This window comes from Guillardia theta, assembly GCF_000315625.1.
Source record: "Guillardia theta CCMP2712 unplaced genomic scaffold GUITHscaffold_52, whole genome shotgun sequence".
Lineage (NCBI taxonomy): Eukaryota > Cryptophyceae > Pyrenomonadales > Geminigeraceae > Guillardia > Guillardia theta.
In genome coordinates, this window is record NW_005434622.1 from 467413 (window position 1) to 493642 (window position 26230).

The 26230-nt window shown below is 46.9% G+C and overlaps 7 protein-coding genes across 7 annotated transcripts; 3 read left to right on the forward strand and 4 right to left on the reverse strand.

The window, feature by feature from the left end:
• Positions 1–9762: 9762 nt before the first annotated feature.
• GUITHDRAFT_73858 (hypothetical protein) lies at positions 9763–11804 on the reverse strand (the record flags this gene model as incomplete). Its single annotated transcript, XM_005829490.1, has 4 exons — positions 9763–9819; positions 9869–9979; positions 10027–10105; positions 10150–11804. Coding segments are annotated over 4 exons (1902 nt in total), but the record flags the coding sequence as incomplete, so codon positions are not given.
• Positions 11805–13025: 1221 nt separating this feature from the next.
• On the forward strand, positions 13026–13679 carry GUITHDRAFT_111539 (hypothetical protein; the record flags this gene model as incomplete). The annotated part of the gene is made up of 1 exon (XM_005829491.1): positions 13026–13679. One exon carries the CDS (start codon positions 13026–13028, stop codon positions 13677–13679), a length of 654 nt encoding a protein of 217 aa, XP_005829548.1.
• A 716-nt stretch (positions 13680–14395) lies between these two features.
• On the forward strand, positions 14396–16887 carry GUITHDRAFT_175441 (FKBP-type peptidyl-prolyl cis-trans isomerase; the record flags this gene model as incomplete). The annotated part of the gene is made up of 18 exons (XM_005829506.1): positions 14396–14536; positions 14593–14724; positions 14780–14850; positions 14895–14970; positions 15014–15067; positions 15113–15298; positions 15349–15390; positions 15462–15501; positions 15550–15611; positions 15663–15804; positions 15853–15932; positions 15973–16074; positions 16122–16265; positions 16320–16475; positions 16521–16569; positions 16614–16688; positions 16738–16797; positions 16841–16887. The coding sequence occupies 18 exons, from the start codon at positions 14396–14398 to the stop codon at positions 16885–16887; spliced, it is 1659 nt and encodes a 552-aa protein (XP_005829563.1).
• Positions 16888–17006: 119 nt separating this feature from the next.
• Positions 17007–18468, reverse strand: GUITHDRAFT_111541 (hypothetical protein; the record flags this gene model as incomplete). The annotated part of the gene is made up of 4 exons (XM_005829492.1): positions 17007–17385; positions 17433–17616; positions 17663–18011; positions 18061–18468. The coding sequence occupies 4 exons, from the start codon at positions 18466–18468 to the stop codon at positions 17007–17009; spliced, it is 1320 nt and encodes a 439-aa protein (XP_005829549.1).
• Positions 18469–19189: 721 nt separating this feature from the next.
• GUITHDRAFT_141229 (hypothetical protein) lies at positions 19190–21120 on the reverse strand (the record flags this gene model as incomplete). The annotated part of the gene is made up of 12 exons (XM_005829493.1): positions 19190–19307; positions 19367–19431; positions 19555–19577; positions 19732–19764; positions 19786–19840; positions 19961–20062; positions 20115–20165; positions 20215–20568; positions 20616–20672; positions 20762–20833; positions 20854–20896; positions 21002–21120. 12 exons carry the CDS (start codon positions 21118–21120, stop codon positions 19190–19192), a joined length of 1092 nt encoding a protein of 363 aa, XP_005829550.1.
• Positions 21121–21425: 305 nt separating this feature from the next.
• Positions 21426–23023, forward strand: GUITHDRAFT_111543 (hypothetical protein; the record flags this gene model as incomplete). Its single annotated transcript, XM_005829494.1, has 8 exons — positions 21426–21576; positions 21633–21732; positions 21787–21847; positions 21901–21982; positions 22039–22126; positions 22205–22270; positions 22331–22487; positions 22538–23023. 8 exons carry the CDS (start codon positions 21426–21428, stop codon positions 23021–23023), a joined length of 1191 nt encoding a protein of 396 aa, XP_005829551.1.
• A 65-nt stretch (positions 23024–23088) lies between these two features.
• On the reverse strand, positions 23089–25771 carry GUITHDRAFT_175544 (hypothetical protein; the record flags this gene model as incomplete). Its single annotated transcript, XM_005829507.1, has 14 exons — positions 23089–23145; positions 23194–23266; positions 23308–23447; positions 23494–23659; positions 23706–23791; positions 23837–23929; positions 23981–24091; positions 24139–24181; positions 24308–24357; positions 24402–24468; positions 24517–24650; positions 24699–25051; positions 25105–25426; positions 25511–25771. The coding sequence occupies 14 exons, from the start codon at positions 25769–25771 to the stop codon at positions 23089–23091; spliced, it is 1956 nt and encodes a 651-aa protein (XP_005829564.1).
• Between the last annotated feature and the right edge of the window lie 459 nt (positions 25772–26230).

Sequence of the window (26230 nt, forward strand, 5' to 3'; positions counted from 1 at the left end):
CCAGGAAATAGATGGAGGCCTTGTTGAGCACATTCACATAAGTGAAGAGGATAGATTCAGAATATATCTCACACGCCTTGGCGTCAAGTTGGCTTGTGCCGACATCCACAACAAAAGGACTGCCTTGAATTGGTATTGCGCCATCCAATATGCTCAAAATGTACTTACCTGCTACATAGATGGGGGGTAACGTTCCAAGGTAGCATTCATCGTTTTTACATTCAACCAAGGCATCGTTAAATCCATCAAGAAACAGCCGCAAGTGACCATAAGATGTGGCCACTTTCTGCCCCACAGAATTTTCTGGCACCACATATATCTGCAAAGACTCACCAGCGGAAAAATAGAGGCCTTTGCTCTTTGATATCTTTAGTGAGAATGAAGCAGGCTCAAAGAAAACTCCAGCGTCAAAAACAGACAAACATTTGGAAAATATGATGATCGATTCGTTGAAAACAACTGTGATATTGGCATCACGGGATGAGTTCTGCATGTTGCATGCCATCATGCTCTGAGAGATACATTGAGCAGAAAGTGGAATAAAAAAGCTTACAAGAAATCTGCCATCATAGACGCATGTTGCGTCCAAACAATTAGAAAGACCTTGTACAGAAGCTTGGATCAGATTGCCTTCAAAGTAGATTCGAACATCAAATGGATTCGACTTTTGTTTGGATGACCTCAGGTTGCCAAACTTATCCCTGTTTTCGATCGTGAAGGTCTGCTTGTAATTGAACGCAAGTCTTTCCAATGCAGACCCATACAAAACAAACTCATTTCCTGAGTCGGTGGGATGTACCATGACATTCCATTTGTATAAAATGCCAATTCCTTGCAAGGCAAATTCATGCCGTACTGCACTCGAAAGATTATATTCAAATCGAAATCGTCCGAGGATATTCGTCTGAATGGGAATTATGGTATTCGACATTACCTTGCAGCGGCTGAAGTGGGCGTAAAAAAGCATGTCACATTTGAGAATATTGACGTGCAGTGAATTGTTGGGAATCAGAGGGATCAGGCCAAGGTCATCAAGCAAACTTCCCTGAAGAACGAATACAGCTCCGGCTTGCATCGAAGCATCTCCGTCAGATTGACAAGGATACAATCTTGAAAAGCCATCACTTACAAATTCGCAGCGTACAATCGATTGATTTTGAGACAGCTGCGAACTTTGATTTTGGAAAACAGTAAAGTTGAAATTGGAGAATTTGTGATTCAGATAACTCACTGTAAGCTCAGATGAAAAGTTCCATTGAATCTTGAACAACAGCGAACATCTAGACGAATCACTCGCAAAAGGAATTGTGAGCAGATTCTGACCTCTATCATAATGAAGCGTAATGTATGAAACATTGCAATGAACAGCATTGCCGTATTGATCTTTGGTATGTAGTTCAAGAAATGTGAAGCAGTCTTGATATCCTCCAATCAATCCGGGTCCAGACATAACGGAATTCGATAAGTTCAACAAGCCAGGATTGACGATGAAAAACAGCGGGCTTCCAACAAGCATGCTCTGCTGAGAACCAAAAACTTGGACCATGTATTGACCAGCCCTGGTACACTCAAACAAATATTTGGTAGTAAATGGAGGTTGAAGTTCTGCCAATGTTGTTGGTTGAGAAACTGTAGAATATCCTCCTATATCGTTATCCCAAACGAAGAAGGAAAAAACTGTATTCATTGTATTGTAGTATCTGTCAAATGGAACAATCACAGAATTTTCACAAGCGACTGAGCAAATACCCTTGCTCAATTCAATTGTCGAGCTATTATACATTGTTGGAGAAGACAAGACTTGGAAAGAAAAATTCATTTGTTTGAATTCGGAATTACCTTCCTTGAGAAATATGCTGTATGGTCCTGTTACTACAAATTGAATGCGTGAGACAAAATTGTTTGCTTCTAACGTGAGAAATTCATTTGTGCAATTATGATTGAAAAAGCAAACGTAAAACATATTTTCCTGCCAGTCGGATGCCAGGGCAAGATTGTTGCTGTTAGAATCCATCAAAGTGAATAGAAAGCAGTATTGCTCTCCAGCCACAAGTGAAGTGCATTTATCTTCTGTTGCTGTCGGAGTTCTTGAACAAACTATGTTTCCTTTCTTGTCTGTAATGATTAAGCTAGAATGTGATAAACTAACTTCCATGGGGTTTACCTGGACTTCTTTTATTCCTTTGCTTATCTCGGTATTGTTGACATACATTCTAAATGTGAAGGTACCAACCGCATCAAATCTGATTTTGAATTTGATAGGAGCGGTTGGCGCAAAGTATGCCCAATTCCGATAGATTTTGTTAAAGGGCACCGCAACATTCATTCCAGAAAAATTTGAGAATGGGTATGCTTGTGTCTGTATGAAAATTGGACCTGTCATAACGATGCATCTCCCGTCCAAATAAGTTCCTGTATTCGCTACGAAAGTCAGACAACTGCAATTGAATTCAATGCACTTCAGCATGCATGTATCGAAGTACTTCATCATTGACGAAACATTCATTGCAGCATGATTTTCAGTTGTGTAATTGTCAAATTTTGTATATACTGAATCAAATCCTGTACTTGATATACATTTTGAGTCATTGTGTATGTCAAAGTCAAATTGAACCATGGAATTCTTCTCTTGCAATATCTCCACGTACACATGATCAGCTTGAACACCATTGCTTTCCATCGAATTGCAATATTGTCCATAGTTTGTGTTCACACATCTTGAATTCGTCCATAAAGGTATGCCCAACTTCGATGGAACTCTGTAAGCTGAATTGCTGTTCAATGAAATTTCTATCTGAATGTTTTCATAGCCAAAACGAGTTGGGAAACCTATCAGATCTTGACCAAAAAAATCCAATTCACAAAATTGTGTAACAGTAGTTTGAAAGGTCTTGTAAGTTGATGAATAAATCTCAAAATTGTTTGAATTTGAAATGTTTGAAAACTTATTGAAAACAAAAGAAGACTTGCTGGGATCCATAACTCCACCATATATTTGAATAAGGGAAGAACCGTGATCAATGAGCTCACCGTCGATGGAAATGTTCAGCAGATGCGTACCAGCTGATCTCACGTCAGTGATTGAAATGCTGTACAGGCCATTCATATGATCCTGAACCGATTTTGAAAAGCCTTCCTGTCCATAAAAATTTCCAATGGGTGATAGTTGAATGTCAAATACATCCGCCCCTACAGATAATCTATTTGAATACTTGTCGTTGACCTGCACAACAAAGGAGAATCCAGAAGTTGTCAACAGGTTCTTGCTCAAATTGCTCAAAAGAAAAGAGAATTCTGGATAAGATGTCATCATAGGAAGTATCTGAACATCGAGATCATAAGGCAATAAAGGAACCCCTTCCACATACACATTGATCCTGTAAATTCCACTCCTTGTCAACTTGATATCTACCTTTGAGGTACTCCCAAAATCTGAAATAGCCGAGAAATTCGTATATTCGCTGAGGATATCAGCAACAATGAATATTTTTCTTTGCTCTGCAGACGTTGGGTTATCACAAGAGTCTTTCCAATCAATTATCAATGGAAATGCTTCACCAGCAGTTATTGGTTGGCCCTGAACAATACCTAGCATCACAACAGAACCATTGCTAGGAACTCCCAGACAAGAACACTTCTCTCCATAACATGCTCTCCCAGGCTGCACATGGATCAAGAAGGGCTGCATTGTGGTCCCGACCATATCTCCTTGAAATAATTTGGATCTGTTTCCGACTCTTGAGGTGAAGTATGAATTTCGAATGACAGCCAGTGAATCAATTGGTATTGATGGAAATTCGTCCAGCAGCATAACCGTGATATTGTAAATTCCAGACCTAGAAACATCAAGCTCAGATACATAGCCCCCCGCATCCATTCTTTTCAGTCTTCCCACAACCTCGTAAGAATGCATGTCAGTCAGATATACTTGGAGGAGGCTTTTTCCAGGAAGAAAGGTATACTCATCAGGAGGAAATAAGTTTGGTACTGGATTACCGAATCGATCTCGAGGATGTATTGTGAACCTACTCACATCCCCTGCAGTTGCTAGCGTGAGGCCACTTCCAAGTATGCTGCTTGCTTCTGGACTCATCGGTGCTGAATTTACAGATAATTGTTGGAAATTTGAGTTTCTTGCTGAAAAATTCACGTTAACTCCCTGAAAATCAACACTGACGTAGTAATGTCCAGAAACGGTGATCAAAACTTTCAGCTCGTGCTCTCCACGATGAGTCCTTGTTGTGTATCCTTGAAGAAGATTAGATCCTAATGAATTTCTAATGTTCACATTAAAAGTAACGTTCTGATCTTGTGGAACTCTGCCAAAGGCATCTCTTGTCGAGACTTGTACCCAGAAAGGATTTCCAGCCACAATCATGTCGTTGCAAAGGTCGGTGGCAGTGAATTGATTCCTATTGCTCGGTCGCGAGCAACTCCAGTATGTACTTTGACTGCGCAAGCGAGCAAAGGTTGAAAATAATGAGAAAGGATATAGTCCAAGAGCAACATAAAAATCTACTGGACCTCCAACTGCAGATATTTGATTGTACTTCAAGGACAGCTGATATTTTCCGACCCGGGTGGGATTGAAGAAAACAAGACAGGAATATTCAAACTGAGAACTATCGGACGAGATAAAAAGTGCGATTTCTATTGGTAGACCATTTGAATCTCGGATTGCAATATCAACCTCTTGCGAGTTGCAGGGCACAAAGTTGTCGAATACATCGAAAACTGATATAGAAAAGTAATTTTCACTTGTAGCCTCGATCACACCACCTTGCAATGCCGGACCACCAGGTATAGCATGATTTGATGCACCAGGAGATATCAAAATTTGGAAGGGACTTCCATGGATCTGACCTTCCCGACTTTGGTTCATGGCAGCTAAAGACAAGTACCCACTCTGATTATGCAAAACGAAACCAGCATCTGAAAAAGGGAGAAATCGGATGAACATAAGCGTTAATCCTGTTTCCTCAACACCATAACTGATGAGTATTCCTCCATCTGTCTGAGGACTCACCTCGTATACAGAAAATCCTTGAATTGGTCGAATGGGAAGCAGCGAAGAGTTCAAAATATAAGTGTGGAAAGCTAATTTACAGGTGCTCAGTCCATATCCTGACGTTGGTTCCCCGCTCGGTAAAGTTTTGTATGGATACCCACACTCTTTGTAAAACGGCCACCCTTGTTGAGGAATTTCAATATCAGGTGGGATCAAATTTCCAAAATGATCTCTAAGATAAAGAGTGAAAGTGTTCTCATCCCCAACTTTTGCGTAGGATATTCCACGCCCAGAGGCCACGGAGAAAGTCGAATTAAACAATTTGTAGCTCGTCAAAACAGAGAGTTTGAAGGGACTGTTGGGAAGCAAAATTCCATCAATGTGCACAAGCAATGTATAATCTCCAGTGATGTTGGGACAAAAAGGAATGAACAGGACACGCCGAGACGAATCAAATGAGCAGACTCCTTGCTCAATATCAAAGGACTGGAACATATATTCACAAAGAGTATTCTCACTGGCATCAGTAGCATTGATGAATACAGTGTTTCTTACTCCCACTGACAACGTAGAAGGAGAAAAAATCTTACTGTTTTGAACGTTCACAGTGCCTGGAACGGAAGTAAATTGAAAATTCATTCCGTGTATCCTGCATGCAAAATTTAAACGAGCTCCACCAACAGATCCTGCAGGAAGATCTGTGCAGAAATTTGGCGGTTCAGGTGGCTGTAAACTTGACAAGTTGTAGCTTCTCTTGTCACACGTGTTTTGACTATCGTGCGTCCGAGGATCACAGAACTGAATTTCAACATAATAGTTTCCTAGCCTGTTTGGAATGAATCCAGCCTTAAATGATCCGAATCCAGGGTCTTGACCGTTGCATGCTTGTGGGCACTTCAAAATATTCAACCCTGAGGAATCAAGTGAGATTGTTGGATTCTTGGAATCCAAATACTCAGCCCAGATCCAAAAGCCTGGAGCACCATTGGAACTAGACATCCCTGGATAATTTGATGCAGAAAAGAAAGGATCTGACGATGGGACAAAATTTCCAAATGTGTCACGGGCCTGGAAAAAGCAGATTTCATACGTGCCATTGACAGTAGAATTTGTGTAAGTTAAAATGATAGTGTTTGCAATGTCAGGAGAACTAGGCAAAATCGAAATGTTGTACGGGGATCCTTGGATGTAGCGAAAAGAGCCTAGCAGTCTTAAATCGAGCAAATATGTTCCCGACCTCGTAATCGTGCATAACAGTTCGTACGTTTTGAGTGAAAGATGAGGAACAATATCAACCATGATGCTATCGACATTCTGAACACTTCTTATTGACATCGTGAAAACATTTTGATCGAAGAATACTGAATTTCCGTACTTGTCCCGGAGGATGATCTCGCTACGAATTGTGCGATTTGGTGAAGCAATACCTTCGAGGATTACATGAGTATTGTTCGCATTGTACTCTATAAGAGACGTTTTTGACGCATTTGGCTCGCCTCCATTGATAGTATACATCAGGTTACCAGCCGGCGGGTGCATTCCGAACAGGTTTTGACTGAAACTTGGAGGAATCACAACTCTCTTGGTATGATAAGTAAATTCAATAAAACAAACACCAGCCTTTGTTGTCTCAAATATTCCAAGAACCGCAGTTCCATTGTAATAATTGCAAGAAGCACACTGAATGCAGCTCCCTCGAGTGCAATTTGTGTCCAACACGAATGTTAAGCGTTGTAAATCGATGTTGACAGGAGCAATGAAATGATTGTCTTCAAAACAGCTGACTTGACTCACTGCAACATAACGAACTTCATATGCAATAAGCCGTGAGCAAGTGTTATCATGACCACATTCAATGTTGTTTGAGAACTCATCAACTGGAAACATACGAAACAGTGATCGTCCTGGTGACACAGCACCTTCAACATATGAAATGTCTACTGCAAAATTAGATAATTTTCCGGGATTAACTTCTACCAAGAATGGGCTCCCTCTTGCTATTGGTGAGTCGTTTAGATCAACTATCATCCATGTCTTGAAACTCCTGGTCGGCAACACCACCCTAGTTATTGGACATTCGAATGTCTTGCAAGTCGTGGGCCCATACGCAAATGTCTGATTTTCTACACTGTACGATGTCCATTCATCCGGGCCGAGAGAGGAGTTCAAACCTCCTCCAAGAGGCATGCCACCCAAGCTTGCACGGATAATATCCACAGACCAATCCCCTGAAACTTTGTTCCCCCAAGCATCATATCTCAGAACCTGAAGGTCGATACAATTTCTTTCGTGACACAAAGGGAACCCACGGAGGATGGACAAGAGTGATGCTTGTGACGATGATTGCAAGTTGGAAGTATCGGTGCTAACGTTTGGGAAAGCTGGTGGCACCAACCCCACAGATTGGTTGAGAGTGACGCAGATTTCGCTTCCGATATCTTGAATTGTAACATTCTGTGTGAAAATCAGTGGCGATAGATAACAGACCTTGGACATGAGCGGCGATGAACTCCCTGAGATGACAAGAACACTCGTGAATAATGGCATTCCAGTTGCGACGTTAGTGAAAATGGCATTTCTCTCCACTCTTGATAAAGTATGATATTTTCTGTCTGATCCTCCTTCACTACCAATGCAATCTTCATAGACCATCTCTGGATTGGAGTGACCCTTTACATTCTTGTTGTAATGGAAACATTTGCGATGCACAGGGATACTGTTTCGCAAAGCTGCTTCTGACGCGGTCTCAGTACATCGAAAGCCCAAAGCCAATGTAGCTATTATCAGTACAGGTGATAACCTGTTCTTTCCTTGAATGATGTACTTGCATCGCATGCACTTTGGAAATCCTAAGGCATGGCCTCGCATCATCCCTCAAGTCGTCGGGGAAAGTTCTTGTTCAAGCGCAGATATGAGATGCTGGGCAATGTCATGCGCCATGGGAGCATACTTGTTGTCAGCACACTTGAACTTCCGTCAGACATCAGCACTTGCACGCGTCACAGGCTGGCTAACAACTCTTACCATCATTCTCGCGCTCAATGTCGTGTGTGTGCTGCATGGAGGTTGCAATCGGGAATTGGCTTGGGGAAGGTACTATGATGGACAGACTCCCGAGTCAACCCGCGCATGAGTTATTGGTATCTCAGAGAAGTGGACAGCTCATTTCAAGATATTAAATAATTTCTCACTGTCTTTCTTTGTTAGGCTCATTGGAGGGCCCGGCACCGCCCGCCCGCCTTGTCACACGCTGTTACGGGCCGGGCGCTGGGCAGCCCGCCGCCAACCCTGTCTACCGGACTTCCGCCCGGCGCCGCTGGTAGTAACCGTTTGACGGCTACTCTGGCGGCGGGCAGGCAGCCATGTTAGAAAACAGTACTGTAGTCACGATTCACGGCGGCCCGGACTCAGTGGGAGTTTCAAGGCTACTCAAACGGTCCACGCCCGGCATGACTCAGGCTGGTCCGGGTCACCGGTGCCATGCCAGATCGGCGGGCCCTCAGTGATCGGACTCAGCCGGCAACTGAGCTGAGGCGAACTCGAGAATAAGGATCGATTTTAGTTAACTCGGTATTGGCACAAGGGGGTACCTGCGTGGGATATTGAAGGGGTAGTGCCACACGACAGCGGCTCTTCGCAATGTACGCTGGGGGGAGGATGAGCCAAGAAGATGCACCTGCGATGGGGGCAGCCTTCATGTGCCTCTTATGTTGCAGCTGCATCTTCCTCTGCCTTGTGCTAGCATGTAAGTTTCTATTTCTCTCGCCTCTCCATCCTTTTGTGTGTAAGCTTGTCTCTATCCGTTTCATCACAGTCCTACCCTTGTCTCAACTTGACCTTCGCTGCTGGAGGGGTTGATTTAGCTTTCTCATTCTCTGTGTCATGCTTGCCATGCCAATTTGAAGAGACGATGATGATTGGTTTGACAACATCAAGCATTTCTGGTTTCTCATTTGCGTATTTGTATTTTGTTGTGGAGCGGCCACTCGTTTACTGACTTCCGCACTCGCATTACAGTTATCGTATGGGCTGTATGGGTAGTATTCGACAGCTCCAGCGCTTATTATGTTTCCTGTGCTGAAGAATCCAATATCTGGGTTTTTGTTCTCACAGCAGTGATAATTGTCCCAGTGACTGGAATGATCATAAGTTTGATCCAAGCTCAATTTGGCAGGAATGTGACCTTGATGATAATCACATCTTGCATCCCATTCTTCACCGGGACATGGGGATTCTTGTTGTGGGTCAATATGACAAGAGATTGTGAAAAGTATTATGATATCCACTATTCTAGCCTTCTACTTCTTTTCAAAATTTCGGTGGTTCTTTGCGTAATATCGTTCATCACGACGTTATGCACCATATGTATCCTGGGAGGAGCAATGGCTGCTGGCTACAGTCAACTTAATCCTTCAAGCGATGCAACCTATCATGACATTCCGGATTCGCTGAATGACAATGAAAAGCAGAAGAGCTCCTCTCAAGGGCAGGCTGGAGGAGCCTCGGGCGTCACTGAAGGCTACGTCTGATTGGATGAAAGCATTATGAAATGGGGATGATGTCAGAATGCTTTCATGTGCTGCGTCGTCAAAAGCGAAATCAGCAAGGGGTTCGAATCGCCGCCTTGGCTTTCTTTTTCGGGAATAGTTTCCATGTATGTAACAACCTATAAATAACCGGAGCGTCGATTTGAGACGATTTGAACTCTTTTATTGGTTTGTTTTGTCGAAGATCTTGTCGATGTGCCATTAAATTTACTTGTCCGTGAACAATCTAATGGTGTGATCGATGCCACACGTAAACAACCAGGGCTGTAAACTCTCATCACAACTAGCTTTCAAACAGCAGTTTCAGGTGTACCTGAGTAGGATGGAAAAGAATGTCCAGTATTCCATCCATTCCATCATTCTTGTGCGCATGCAATCTTTTCAGCGGCACAATCAACGGGTTGTCCATGAGGTCGTTGTAAACCTGCCCACGAATGAGCTGATGGCATCAACAGCTCAGGCATCCCCTACCATGCCATGGAACACGTAGGCAACACCGTCCTCGCCTCCTGCTGCAAAAAGTGGCAATCGCTTGTGAAATGCGACCGTCCTGCAACTAAACATCAGAAGCAAACGAGGAGAAAGGTTATTGACCTCAGTCCCGTGTTGTTGTATCGCATTGTTTTGTAAGGCTTCGCCGACAGGTCCATGTCAAACCAAGAAATCTTGCGATCGAAAGCAGAGCAAACAACATTATCTCCTCCGGGATGAATATCAAAGGACGAAAGCCATTTAAACCCTCCAAGAAGATTTTTGCTCAACATTTGCTTTTGCAGATTGTACACTTTCACATGCTTCTTAGTAGCAAGGAATAAAAAAGGTTTGCTTGGATGGAACAAAACTTTCTGCGTATCAGATTTGGATTTGGTGAAGGGATTTTGACTTTGCATCTTTGAGAGCTGGTGAATCAGTACAGCTTTTGTGTTTGCTTGAGGCGACAAAGTGACGAAATAGTCCCCTTTGTGATGCCACGTCACTTGAGTGACTGGTTTGGCGTGCTTGACCCGGAGAAGAAGACCTTGTTCTTTCTCTGCGCTTGCCACGTCTTCAAACTTGACAAGTTCGTTCTTTTCCTTCGATCCCTTTGACGCAGCAAATTCCCGCCCCTTCAATAACAACTCTTGTATCGCAGCTGATTGCAGATTGTCCTGTGGTCCAAATCTAGGATCAATCAATATCACTTCAGAACCTACCGCAACCGCAATGATTGGAAAGTCCACATTCGGGTTCCAAGAAATGTACGAAACTGGTTGTTTCAAATTCCACTTTTTCCAACACCTGCCTGTTGAAACCTCCCATACCATCACAAAACCGTCGTTGGAGGCTGAAGCAAAGTATTGGCCATCGGGATGGTGCGAGAGAGAATTGATTTTGTCCTTGTGACCTTCATAGACTACCGTTAGCACGCTAGGATATGGTCTGAGGTCTGCAGGTTTCGGAAGCTTTGGCAACAAAGATTGAGGATCGACATTCATACGCTTCTTGACTGTCCTAGGGCACAGATAAAGATCTAGGCACCTTTCAAAACGCTCTTGCACCAGACTAGGGTATAAAGGAACTTTTTTCAGGGATGTATAAGCCTGGGGAATGAAGTTCAGTGGTCGATCTGAAGGATCTTGTTTCAGCATCTCCTCTTGCTCTTCCGGAGACAAGAGATACTCCTTTGAGGGATTGTAAGATTCCGCATGTCCGGGCAATTTCATCTTTGGCGCAGGTATCGGGACCGCCCCCCGATGGACCACATCATCCTCTCTTTCCCAGACATCAAAGTTGTATAGCTTGTCAGGATCTTGGGGATCTGGGTCTCGCTTGAGCTTTCCAGCACGAATCATCCTAACATATCGAACGATCTTCTTGGCTTCATGTTTCGACGGGACAAATCTCGACTTTGGTTCGGGTCCGCTTGGACCAAAAATCTTGAGCTCAGGGTCGTCCTCAGGAACCGGATAATCCTCGTAAGGATCAATACCAGGCTCGTATTTTCCATTTCTCAACCGTCGAAGCAGCTTCACTTCTGCATCGGTCAATCGAAGCTCCTCGTCGTTGACTTCATCATACACCAGCCGCCAAGGTTCTGGATCATCCGCGCGATCTAGATGTCTCTGCAATGCATCTTTCTTGGTCTTTCTCAAGATCTTCTTGCCACTCAAATCATAACCAATATGCTTTTCATCCTTGTACCACTCCATCGGAATATTCCCCACAGGGTTTTTCATGACAGGTCCATCTTCGTCTGAGTCTGATTCTGGAACAATTCTGCCTTCTTGAGACTCTTGATGCTCAGCAGCCGTGTTCTTGATCTTCAACAGCTTGCTTTTGTTCAAGTATTTCCTCACTTCTCTATCTTCTTCTTCCTTCTGAATTTCGGCGCTGGTCTTATCGCGTTTCTTCGATGTTTCGTCATCGGATCCCCACAAGTCCCCATCGCCGTGCTCTTCATTTTCTGTTTCATCTTCTTCGTCTTCGCCTCCTTCGTCTTCCACACAATCCTCCTGCTCTTCTTCTTCTTCTTCCTCCTCCTCCTCCTCCTCCTCCTCCTCCTCCTCCTCTTCCTCCGCCTCATCTTGATGGCTCTCTCCGCTATCGCCTTGTTCATCTTCATCATCCCCACCCTCAAAGTCTCCTTCCGAAAGTTCTTGCTCCTCTCCCTCAGGTTCATGGTCATCCTTACTTCCATCTTCATCGCTGCTATCTTCACCAACACTTATCTTTCCGTTCTGACCGAGGCTCTCCTCCTCCTCCTCCTGCCCTCGGCTTGCACCAGCCGCACGTCGCTTGCCTACCATGCTGCACGTGAAGTCGAGGGGGGGTGGGGGTACGAATACAGTTTCTAGAAGGGGTGGGGGTGCCTACTTGGCTGCCCCGGCCCAGTTCGATCAGAGGGGAGGCGGGCTCGCTTGGCTTCACACAGAAGCGTCTCGAGCATGGGAGGGGGACGGAAAAGGAGGATGGCGGGGAAGGTGAAGAAGGGAGATAGGGGGTTTGTTTCAGAATACATGTAGAGGAGATAGCCAGCAGATAGATAACAAGTTCGAGGTGGTGAAGCAGCAATCTCAGTCTGGAACTTCTTGTCTTTGTGTACACACGGGGATTTGAATCGAACGATCCATTGCACGCGGGGTTTCTGGAGGCAGTCCATCGCATCCATTTCTGATCAATATGTGGTGACAAGCCGATAGATCTTGAGTTACCTTCCATAATTGAATGCTGACAAATTTCAAGAGGGCCGGGGGCCGTTGATAAAGTGGTTGACCTTCCTGTCAGGGAATATTCTACTCGCCACCGCTGGCCGTGTTCATAAACCAATTCATTTCGACTTGTCCTGAAGTGGGGTGTCTACGCAATGAAGTCTTTTTTCTCCTTCTTGTGAGATAAACTTTATTTTCACTTCAACTTTTCTGGATTCAACTCTGAAATTCCTAATTCGCAGACTATGTTGCATTTTAATGCTACAGCTTTTACCCGTTCAGATGTTCTCGATCGCTGCGATGAAAGAGCAAACGAACCCCCCGAAAGGTTGTCCACCCATACTTCATGGTGCGATTGTAGTTGCTACTGTCTGCTGTGCTTTTGACACAACGATCACAGCCTCGAGACTGCGAGGCGGAGGACACGAAACAGTCTTCTCGTCAAAGTTTCTGAGGTGGATGAAAGTCTGTACTGCTGAGTTCATCTTATTTCATGCTAGTTCTGAGCTGGGGAATGATGGTCCAAACGACAATGTGCCAGGTTTGTTGTATCTTGTCTGCATCCGCCATGATTTCTGGTTTCTGGTAGAGCAAGCATCCAACCAGGCAGCAGGTCAAGATACGGATGCAAACCAGGGCACAGCAAATGCGGGAAGGATGGCGGAGGACTCAAAATCTTTGGACCTTGAATTCACGTCGTCATCTGCAGGTTCGATGGTTCTTGAGAGTGCGGTGCTAACATCGACTCAGGTCAACAGTATCCGCGAAGAGCTGAACAGTCACAAGGCAGATATGGAAGGCCTTCGCGTGGACGATTTTCAAGGGGATCACGAGGAAATTACAGAAATTTTGGAGAGAATCCTGAGGATGGGAATTCGAGGACATGGAGTGAGAGTGGAATTCTGCTCGCCTTCGAACGATGACAGATCCATTTGATCGCAGCACGAGAAATGCCAGAGCCTCTCTCGCATTCCAGACCCACTCGATTTAACAGTCTCGACGAAGATAAGTGAGTGACATTGGGCTGCCTTTCTGGATCTGAACATTGTCATGTAGGATGAAAAGGCTGGAGAGGCTCATGTCGGAGGATCTTGATGCCCCAAGGAGGGAAGACTTCGGGCCAGGCTCAAGAACTTTTTCAGCACCTCTGACAGGGGCAAATGCTGTGGATTTGGATGTGAATAATGTGGCTTTATACTTCAAATCGTGATGATTTGCCGGCAGCCAAACGACCAACCAAAGCAGAGGCCCGATAACCTTGAACCTGTCTTCACCCGACAAGATGATGCACCAAGTTTGTGCCATGACGTCTGACATGCTCGTGTATAATTTGCTTCTAGATCTGCCCGAAAGGCGACCTTCCAGAGAATCTGAGGGAGCGGCAAGGGCTGGTGTCCACCCTTCAAGACTTTCAGCTATGGCAGAAGAGGTTTATTCTTCGGCACCACCACCCCAGCCACGTCGGTACCTTGGTGGAAGGTGAATCCATCTTGAACCGCGAGAGATAGATAATGCTGTATACGTCAGAGGAGGAGGGGATAGAGGAAGGGGAGGAATGCGAACAGGTATGCTTAGCGAGGAAGCTGCATCAACCAGAGCTCCGGCTTTTGGTGGACGAGGAGGGAGACCCACATTGGGGTTTGATACACGCAATGAGCGAGAATATCAGGTGGCTTTCAATTTTCATCGTGCTGTTGATGAGAAAAGACAAGACGGTTCACACTTATTTTCAGCGCGGTTTGTTCTACGATCAATGGAAAGTTGCGAGGGATGTAGACCTTGACATAACTCAAGTACTGAGAAAATGCGAAAAACTTGCACCTTGTCCCAGAGTGAGATTTTCGTATAGGTTCTTCAAAGGAAAAAACCAGCTGAAAAGACTTCTGCTACCACCAGCGTTGAAGACATGGGAGTCGATGAGGTTTCAAGCTGGATGATGAGTCTGGAATTACCAGTCAATGCCATAGAAATAGTCAAGAAGGTGGGTGGTCAAACGTTTGATGTTGACATTAGATAACGTGATTCTGTATGTGCAGGAGGGACTGAATGGCAAGGATGTTGCTGCATTGACTGTTGAGGAGATGGAGACTGAACTGGGACTCAGCAGGTCTTGTATGCCCATTTTTTTGATCTTTTTTGAAGAGGATTCAGATTACAAGCTAAGAAGCTGATGAATCGCATACAAGAATTCAAAAAGCCGGCCGAAGTGAAGGAAGCTGCCTCAAAGGTGGTCTTCGTCCAATTATATCCCTTCCTGACACACTCAAAAGTCGATGGAACTTCGGGGTCTGCAGCCGTTGAATGCTCGGAAAGACTCAAACATGGTACAGAAGTCACAAGGCCTCCTTATTTCTGATCCCCCTTGTCAGGATTGGAATGCTGTCTTGGACGAAAAGGAGTCAGCGACAACTTATGACTCAAAGACGGACGCGTATGAGTATGAGCAGGCTTCCGGAACAATAACGGAGAAAGAGGCTAAGAAGTTGAGGAAGCAGATTCGAGACCTCAAACGACAGAAGAAAGTCTCGGAAGGAGATACCAAGCAAGCAATCAAGGTACCTACTTTTTACGATACTTTCTCTGTTTCACTGACGGCAACCTTCAGCTTGAGATTGCAAAGCTTGAGGCACTTCTGTCACAATCAGAGGTTCGTACACCAGCAGCTTGTTGATCCATTCATTTTGCTTTTCCGTTTCTTCTGAATGAGACAAACTGCAGAGCGAAAAGTTAAACCAGTACCAAAACTTGACAGAAGACGGTCTGCAATGTAATTGGCATCCAAAGAATACTTAATGTTGACCTGAAGGTGGTGTGCGAATGCGGGTCATCAGCGAAGGAAAAGGATATCAGCCAGAGAAGTGGGCAAGGGTGTGTGAAATAAATTCTGTCTGCTGAAGTGCTCTGATAAAACTACTTCAGGTTGAAGTTCATTTCACTGGAAAAGTTCAAGGAGGGGAAATTTTTCACAACACTCGGACTGGGGGATATCCAGTCAAGTTCATCGTGGGTGCGAAGCAAGTGATTCCGGGGCTGGACGTTGGGATTAAGGCGATGAAGGCTGGTGTGTCACCTAGAGTCATTGTTAACCGGATGGGCTGATGTCTCGTAGGCGGACGGGCTGACTTCATCTTCTCGCCCGAGTATGGATACGGATCCAAGGGACGGAAGCCTGTGGATGACGAGCCTGAGGTGAGCTCGCTTGCTCGTTGTGCTGGCTGAGTTGCCCCAGGTCTTGCCTGGAAGTTGGCTGGAGTATAATGTGGAGCTTATGGCCTTTGAAGCCAAGCCTCTGGGCTTCCCGTTGAGCTCGGCTGCGGACAACAGACCAAGCGTAACCTTTCATATTCACAAATCGCTCAGTTGAATGGCCTTAAGCAGGGACAGGGAGCCCCTGATACCCAGGAGGATTTTCCTGCCCTCCCGTCCAGGGATAGAAATCAGCCAACGGGGGTGGCAGGAACTTCGAACACAGGGAAAGTTATGCAAGGATGGGCAAATGTCGTGAAGAATTCAGCGGCGAAGGTGATTTAAACGAAGCATGCCCTTGTGTACAACAGTGATGGACCGATTCTGCAGGCAAACGAAACTGTTGTGAAAGAACAAGTTCACAAGAGATCCCATTCAAGTGTTTTTTTCGCTTCTGTTGATTATATCAAGCTTAAAGCTTTCCGCTCTCTAGGAACTCCTGCTTCGGTCTACCATGGAGGCGGCGAGAACCATCAGACTCCTCTGGTCCCTGCTAACTGAATATTGGTGACCGACTGATGCCTCCCACAGACCCCAGGGAAGTCACCGAGAAAGCTTCAGGATCTTGACATGCATGCGGGTGACCGTCAGGAGGCAGCGTCCTCGTTGTGATGTCATTGGCAGCCTTGCTCAACATGGACTCGCTTTCTCTGGACGGCACTGAAGCAACCGAAGAAGAGATTGTCGACTCGGATCCAGGTGCTCGAAGGAAAGTTCTTGTTGTATGTGACATTTTCATCTCTCGTAGAACTGGCGGCTCTCGCTGCCGGCAGGTCGACAACGACGAAATTCAATCTCGCGCGAGCTGGTAAATTCGTTTGAAGTGTCTGAGGTTGCTGACATCAACTCAGCTGGTCTGACGAAGCCAAACGAGGGTGGAGAGAGCGATGACTCGTGAAAATGCAAGGGAAAGAGTTCGTCGCCCGTCCTGCAGCATGTCCTGCCCTCAGCCTTTGGTTCCCAGCTTTCTCCTGTAGGATATGATTCATATTTTTTCAACTACAAATGTCCAATCAATCAATCAATCCGCCCGCCCCCCATCTCTTTGATCTCAACGATCTCACACATGCTATCAATCAGAACGCCATTAGGATCAGTCGACTCCCTCAAGTCAAGAGTAACAAGGATGGTCGGAGCTTCGTCCTCAGTCCGAGCTGTCAGAGATAGACAGCAAGACAAGACAGCCAGGCTCAAGACTCGCCCATCCATCTCTTCGACATTCTCAGTCTCGTAGAAGACATCCTCTGCCGAGATGTTTCCGAACATTTGATTGATTGCCTTGTCGTGCATGACGGCCGTCGTTCTAACACTTCCAGAGGAGAAGTCGACAAACGCTCCACACCAGGTGTGGGTGAAAACCTTTTGATTCTTGTCAGCATCAGGGAAGGGACAATGTCTGCAAGTGAACAGGTCAAACACCTCAAAAAAGTAGAGCCAACTCACTGGCAGAAAGTACTCCCGTCGTGATTGGGGAAAACTGCTCGAAGGCAACTGGCGCAGGACAGCACAAGAAATTCTCTGACTTCATGCAAGCATTTTATGTCATTCATCTGCCTTTCGCTTCCATCTTCCAACAGAAATCTCAAGTCATGGATCTGAATTCTTTCGCACACACGCGCCCTGCAACCTGTCGTAGTCGTCACATCATTCCCTGCACATCCTATTTGGGTTACCGCTTCCCAGCAGGTCGCAAAGGTGCTTGTTCGTTTCTTGAGGGTCTGCAGGAGGTGTCTTGGATTTGTTTCGACGATGATGGATTGCATTGCTCTTGTCTAATGCGATGATGCACACGGTGTTGGATCTCGTGCTGAGGACGATGTCTTCGTTCTGTTGGAGGTCAACATAAGCCCCATGGAGCTGAACGAAGAAGACGCTGTTCAACAACTCTTCATGCGTCAAGCTAGAGAGCGTCATCGATAAATCTTTGCAGCGTGCGATGTCAATTAGGACCTTGACGTGACATCCCGCATATCCATCCCCGCCACCTGAATCAAAGTTCGCGTTGGTTACAAATGCGGCGATCTAGGTCGAGATTTGATTAGTTCAGCCATCATGAACTCTATTAGCGCACCTTGGAAACTTTTTTCCCGATTCGAATGTTCATGATTGAAGTGACAGCTTCTTTTGTAAAGAGAAGGCATCCACACACATTCGCTGTTGCCCCAAGGTGTTGAAACAAATCTTGAATTCTCGTGAAATGTATTTCTTGCTTTCCATCGATTGAGGAGTTTCGACCCAGCATTGTCAAGATCCTTTGACAAGCTCCATGACAGGTGTCCTTGCACGAAGCAAGATGCTGCATGCCGATTCCGAGCAAGGTTTGACCCCTCGCAGATTTTACATGCTTTGTCTCATTCCAAGCGCTGGCCCTCTTGCCACAGGATCGGGATGAACTCTGACGAGGGATTCCTCCCTGTTTCACCCACTCCATGATCTTGTTTGCACATTCTGTGGTAGCTTTTGACACGTTCTTATCCATTCCCGGCCCTGTCACCCACTGCTGGTTGAAAACAAAGGTTTAGTTTGCGAACGGCACCGAGAAGTCAAAAGCTTACGCATGAGGAGGAATTCAGATTGCAAGCATCCTTCAATCGAAATAGAATGCGAAGATACGATGATCCAACGATTGAAAAGTCTGAAGAGTAAGTTCTATACAAGGAGTGTCTTCCTCCATTGATCAACACGACATCACCTAGTAACACCCCTCCATGGACCGCCCAGTGAGCTCTCCTTCCCCATAGCTTGAGACAGGCTGAGGTTGGGGAACAGAACTTGGAGAGGGATGTTGAAGACATCTCGTCCTCTTGGATCACTTCGAGAGACAGCATCGCCAAGCTTCCTTCCTCTTTGATGTTTCGCACTACACCCACCGCCTGCATGTTCCTGCCTAGAACAGCCTGGCCCGGCACAAGTACACTACTCGGTAATTACTGTCAGGGCCCGGGCCGGGCCCGGCGCCGCGGGCGGCGGGCGGCCGCTCTGGCAGCTGCGCCGGCGGGGCTGGCACAGGCTGAGGCCGTCGGATGTACGGACCGTTAGAGAAATGAGTCACTGGTACTGAGCTAAAAAATAATCGGTACTGAGCACACGGAACGGTCACAGTATTTGACATTTATTCACATTCAGTGGAGCCAACTTCATATCAAGCTCTCATATGTTCACTCGCTTCAACTGGTCTGACAATTTCTCTTTGGCCCTAATTACATACCAAAGTCAGTCGCAGCAAGGTTTTGACTAGGGTTGCACGCGTACTCTTGCTTCAGCCTTTGAAACTCTTGGATTTGCTTGTCATACTCTTCCTGGATCTGTCGCGCGTTTCTACAAGAACAGAATGACCGTCAAGAGATCGCTAGACGATTTATGCCCGGCCAACTCACCGCAGCGCCTTTGCATCGAGCCCGTTATAGATCGTCCTGAGAAGAACGCGGTGAGATGCTTTTGACTACAATAAAAACATAAAGTCTAACTTCACGTGCACGCATGTCACACGCCCAGCAATTCCTCTGAGAGGGACATCTTCAAAACAAGATCAAAACTTGATTTGTTTATCAAGGATGAGAAAAACCCGCTTTCCTTCTCGGAAACATCCTGTACAATAAAAATCAGTAACAGGGTTTCAGCGAGGGGAGGACGCACTCGACGCATCCATGTTCTTGAAGGTACTTAGTATTCATGTAGGCCTCGTCTGTGTAGAGTTCGTCAAAGTGTCTTCCGGCCTGCTTGTTTCAGATTTGCAACATACCGGCGATGATGGCTTCTCCTATCAGCTCGTCACCTACAATTTGATTGGAGACACCAGACAATGTCGAGAACAGTTGTAGTTTGATGGGAAGGGCATGTGTCACTGGAAGCTGTAAGACGTACAAGAAGACACGTCAACGAGGAACCCTCATGGGAGACTCACTCGAAGTGTATGATGAAACATGGGAAACTCACTCGAACTGTATGATAATGAAACATGGGAAACTCACTCGAAGTGTATGATGAAACGATGGATTCAGTGTGTTTGAGGCAGCTGCTGTTCTTAATCTGCTATCTCCCACTCGACACTCGACATAGTAATCACCAAATACCTGATGAGACGAGTGAGATCCTGGTGGGCAACAAAAGAACAATTATGCTCACCGAGCCCATGAAGCCTGACAACATTCCACCAAGATCCAGTGTGTTCTTCACCTGAATCATGAGTTGGACATAGATCGGGCAAGATTGCGGGATAACTCACTGGTATGTTTTTGACTTGAAGGATTGTCACATCAACAAAGCCAGGCGGCGGTTGGGTGGTGATGGGTGAGACCTCGGAGCGCTGACTTCCAGGCATGGAATGATCGATGGTGACAAGGCGATGAACCTGGACTCTCACGGCAGATTCTCTCTTGTCAATGCTTCTTCTGTGCCTTGGAATCGCAACATCCGATTGCTGCGTCAACCGCTCTTCCCTGTCCACCGCTGCCACTGCAGGAATGTCGCGGTGTCGAGCTACAGCAGGATCGCTTCCTGGTTCATCACGCGCACGAGACATTCTCAAGCAAAGATGCACTTGCGGCGCGAACTTTCCCTTGCGAAGATTCTCTTCACCCTGCGAGGAATCAGGAGCAACATGCCCGACAGCTGTGCTGGAGTGACCTGCACGACGACCAGGGGGAACCAGGCTTTGAGCTGCATGCCTGAGCGAACCAGCTCCTGGACAGGAAAGGGTTCCATGGCAGCGAGAAACTTCCCTTTTTGAACGCTAGAAACAGCAAAGCGAACCAAATGCGATTCGAACTGACCGGTGGAGATGATCCAAGTGAAGCTGCAGGACGCTGAGATTCAGTCGCAGAGGACATGGCATGAGGGCAAACCTGCAATCTCTCCATCTCACTTCTCCATCGTCATCAAACGGTCCTGAGGACTCCTTCAAGCTCCTGCATAAAGCCTTCAACGGTCCAGCAAGGAGGGATGTGAAACATTTGACATTTACTTGAACTCTTCTCCATCGCTGTCACAAGATATGACAGCACAAAGCCCACCTGTCACTGATGGGCTCAGGCAAGCATGGCAGGTCTCCTGCCATCCTCTCCTCACCTGCCATGCTTCCCATGCCCTCCAGCCCTCGGCATCCTCCGACAACCCCGCTCAGCGTCCACATTGACACACTGGTCAACCCCTACCCCCTACCCCCTGAAATACCATTCTACTCACCCCCGCCTTTGTGACCATCTGAGGCGGGCTGGCTGTATCAAAATGCCGCACAACTATCAAGACATGCAGGAGAGCGAGGAAGAAGGGGAGGGAGGGGGAGAAGAAGAAGGGGAGAGAGTGAGAGGAGCAGCAGCGACAGACGGAGGGGATGGGCGAGATATATTTGAGGCCATCAATGAGGCGTTTGAAGGAAGGGAGGCGAGTTTCGTAGAGTTGGATCTTGTCCACTCCGATGGTCCAATGGAGGCAGAAATGCTCGAGCAGCTGTGCGGCTCATCATGCTCTAGCGATGAAACTTTCACCATACGAAAGGGAGCCGTCGTCGTGATAGGAGACCGTCTCGCCATCGGTCAATGGTGCATCCCAAGGCTGCTGAGGTTCGTGAAACAGAACCTGAACGATTGTGCGTACTTTTGATACCAACAGCGAGCAATTCCAATCAAAGTGTGTCGTTTGCAGGGGCCACATGTCAGGATTCTTCGAATGTGAAGCAGCTCATTCATCTGACCCGCGCACTCCTCCTCATCGTTGCTGATCACGCGACAGCATGGAATCACAGGTAGAGTTTGTTGATCGGATTATCCTTTTGTCATCGGCTCAAAATGTACGCAAGGAAGCGAATGATAAGGGGAAAGCATATCGAACTTCTGCACGAAATAGACTTCATAAACCTTGTGAGAATTCATCGGAATTTCTCTCTTGATTGCTGAACTTGGAGCAATGAAAGGTCCAAACCAAGTTCCCCAAGAGTCAGGAAGTTTGGTCACACCGGAAATGGGTTGTTGCAAACATGTTGAAGAGCACAGACGGTTGGATTATATCTAGACCTCTTGCTGACAACTGTCTGTAACGACATCATTCGCAGATGTAGAAGATTTCCTTGAGAAAGAGATCCAAGCAACAGCTCGAGCTGCGACTCTTTACCCCAAGAACTACTACGCTTGGACGCACAGGTGAGAGTCTGTGTGCGAATGAAAGACAAGAATATATCTTGATGCTCTCTTGCTCGAGGAATCTCATCGTTCCTCAAGGTACTGGGTCACTACTCGAATGCAGTCAGTGCCCGAATGTGAAGCGAAGGCCGAAGACGTTCGCAGGTAGAGGATACAAGTGTGAGAAGGGAACCTGTCGGAGACTGAAGAGACCTCGCTCTTCAGATTCTGCAGGCTGAATGTCTCAGACTCAGCTGCTCACAGCTTCCGGACTTCTCTGCTCGCGTTTCGTGCGTACAGATGGCTGGAGGACGGGCAACGACGCGACGAACATATGGTGGACATGATCCGAAACGAATTGAATCACTGCATCACAACACTCGTGAGTTCCACCTCGCCAGGTTTCTTCATCTGACTGATCGTGCATGACAGGATCAGCATCCTGCCCATGAGTCTGTCTGGATCGCCTTGCAAGGGGTGCTTCATGTCTGCGGGCAATGCCTCGTTGACGAGAGAGTGAAAGTTAAGATCATACCGACGATCTTTCTGCCGTTGGTCGGAAGTAGCGACCTGATGGAGGAGCTGCGGGCATGGGAGCTTTTCCTGCGAGACAGCAAGTCCTCCGCGTCCTCCTCGGGCTCGCAAGGCAGCAAGTGGCGAGCAAGAGACCTCTTGTTGGCCTGGGCCCTCCAGTTCGCAAGGTCGCACGTGCATTTTGATGATCCGACTGCAACAGACAACTCTCATGCACTGAGGTTTGCCGCTAAGACGCTGAGCAAGGTGGACCAGCAGAATCTCCTCTCCTCCCCGCACGAGAAGCCCGTTGAAGCTGTTCTTCACCTCAAGGCCGAAATCCTCCGTCTGCTGATCTGCGTTTGCCCCATGCAAGAACAAGCTTGGCGATCCATGGCTAACTAGCAGACACCCTGTACAGAATTATATCTCTCTCTTCCTTCTCTTTAGTACAATTAATCGTATCAAAATCAGGCATCGTCTTCCTCCCCGTCCTCCTCCCCGTCCAAGTTCATCAACGCTGCCGCCTGAACCAGCATCAGTCTATCACATACCAGTCAATGGGTTAACGAGACCTTCTCCATGTAAGCTGCGGCCTTCTCTCGTCTGTCTGCATCTGAGAGGTTCGAAACTTCATCTCGGGCCATCCTAAAGGACCGTCAAACAAGCCGAGGGGCTGCAGGAACGACCTTAGCATGCCAAACAGCTGAGAAAGGTCATCGTCCTTAGCATCCACATCCTCATGTTCCTTGTGTTTCTGCTCCTTGCTGGCAAGCTCTCTCTGAGCGATGGCTCGAGCCTCAGCCTTGGCGTCTTTGAGCGTTTGGAGCTTAACATCTCGTCAAGCAAGCAAGTCCTCGCCTTCGCTTGCTTACCACGTTCTTGTCTCCTGGTTGGATCTCCTCCGCCATCTCCAGGTCTCGGATGGCCCAACACAGTAGAGCATCACGTGACGGGAGCGTCTTGTCGCCTCCCGATCGCTCTGACCGCTTGTCCTTGGCGTCTCCTTCGGCCTCTGAGTTCAAAAAGGCCTGAGCTCGCCTGCCGCAGCTTGTTAGGAGGAGCATCGACAGCATCTCGCCGTTGCCTGTACAGCGCCTTGGCATTTCTACCATCCAAAGAGAGCGCGCTGTTGCAGTGATCGATTGCTGTCTGCATCTGTTCCTTGGATAGCTTGATGCACATGTCATCAAGAAGAAACCAACCTGATGAATTCACCTTCAAAGCACATGCAGCTGAATTGAGATGAGACACCAAAGTAAGTTGCCGCGCTTTGTCCAACCAAAACTTTCCCTTCTCGCCATTCCAGAACTTTTATGGAAAAATGGTCAGCAATTACTATGTTGAACGCTTTTACATTACCTGCTTCATCATGGATATTGTAATCGAGTATTTCAGCAGCGCATCTTCATACTTTTTGCTCTTGAAGAGTTCATTGCCCTCCTCCTTTTGCTCCTCTGCTCCAGAAAGCAACTGGACGCAACGAAATTTACATGCAAGCACAAGCATCTCAAAGAGACCTCATGAAAGTAATCGGTTCTCTGACATCCCTTTTGCATTGATCTGCATTCATGTAAACATAATCGTGAAAGGGTACAGAATCATAGAACAAATTTGGACTGATCCATTAATCAAGAGTGTTGAAATGATTGCACAGGTGTATTGGTTGCCGGCTAATGAGAAATTTACCTCAGTGCAGCAGGAACAACACAATTTTCCAGCCATTGCGCAACGTTTTCCTATCAAAGATTACCGACTTTGCTCGTGTAGGAAAGTAGCTTACTTTGGATTCCATGATCCGGATGTAGAAGCGGCTTGTTCCTTCAGCAACACAAGATTCTAACAGGCTCCTACGACAGCACATTAACGCTCTAGTACTGTAAGGAATTCCATCCCACCAAACAATGGCGATAGGGAGAGCCTGTCCGATGTCTCCTTGGTGCTCCACCATCAGGCCCCACAAGAAGTTTCTGACAGAAAGTTGTAGCAAATGTAGATTCTCGTTGATGACAATGTGTGTGGTGGATAAGAACTGCATTGAAAGGAATGACTCGTCTTAAAGAACCAAATGGTTTTCTACCTGGGCCACGATCGGCAAGGCATGTGCGCGGTTGATGTGAACCGCAGCGTTCGCCCCGACTGAAATCTGGTCCAAGATTGAAGAGTCAAGAAAGAAATTCTCAGTCTTCATGTCAGGCCGTCGGATCATCTCGAAGATCTCTACGAGCAGTTCCTTCTGCGCTTCAGTCGGCTGCATGGCATCCACGACTTCTTGCAGAGGTTTGTCCGCCTCTATGACGACATCTGAATCTCTTAGACTTGCAGCACTAGCTGCAATGCTGTGTTGCACCTCTGGTTCTCCCCTGCTCCGCTCCTCTTCCTCGTCAACTTGCAACTTGTTCCACCTGTCATAGTTGATCTCAAGACGAGGACCTGAATGCACGTCGTCATAAACCCAGGAGACGTCTCCACACACAGGGGCTTACCTGCTTGCTTCTTGTCCTCCTTCCTGACCAAGTTTGACCATGTGTGATTGCCAACAGCTTCCACAACACGATCGAGGCCCTCACTGTCCCGATCGTATGTGAAACGATCTTGAAGTGCTGAGCAGTGAACGAATTCGATCTGGTGCAGAATGCACCAGTTCTCAGCATCCTGCAGGAGTTCGCTGGGGTCTCCTTTGAGGAGATCAGTTTTGTTTGCCACACATATGAGAAGATCAAGGTCAAGTTGGTCAAGTAGGGAAAGCCATTGCTGAAAGGACTGAAAGCCTTCCTCCTGTGAGCTGTCGTAGACGAGAATCAAGCCCTGTGCTGATTGTCACACAGGGAAAGCGCAAACAAAACTCAGGAAAGAATATTTTGAAAGGCATCAGAACCTGAACTCACTCACCTCGATCTCTTTCTCACCCCGTTCTTCCCGAACCTCGTCGACGGAATGCACTACCTTCACCTTCACTTCCGCATTGAAGTACTTGTTCTCGACATGGAGCACAGTCGAATCACGGGCTGCTCTCGAGACTGAGATCGAAGGGAATGGTGGCCTGTGCTCTCCTGCCAGTCGCCCCAGCAGGGTTCTCTTCCCTGCTCCCTGCTCCCCCGCAATCACGAGCTGCATGTCCACATACTCATCACACTTCTGTGCCCGCCTCATTGATATCCTTCTACACGCCAATTCGAAGCTGAATTCTAACTTCCGAAATTCGGAAGGCTCGGAGTCCTCGCGCGGCCCGGCGGGACTCGGGGAGGTACGGTCTCAGTCCGAGTCCCGCCGCCCCGTCACCCGTGCAGCCGTTTACTCAAAGTTAAGTTAAAGAGCAGTACGAGGACAATCAGGAGAGTCGAGGAGGCTTGACCCTGCACAGCGCGGCCGGTTGTCGGGTCACAGACTTTACGGTCCGACAGGCCCGGGCTGATTCGGATCTCCGCACTGCGACAGGGTCCGAGTCTGCCTGCGGTTGAACCCCTCAGAAAAAAAAAGGTTTTTTTCTTTTACAGACAAGCTGCCAAATTTTAGTGTGGGCGGGATGAGGGGAAGGTGGCTGTTGGCAAGACCTTCATTCTCCCTCCCTCCCTCCATTCTCGGCGAATTCTGAAGGACTATACAGGAACC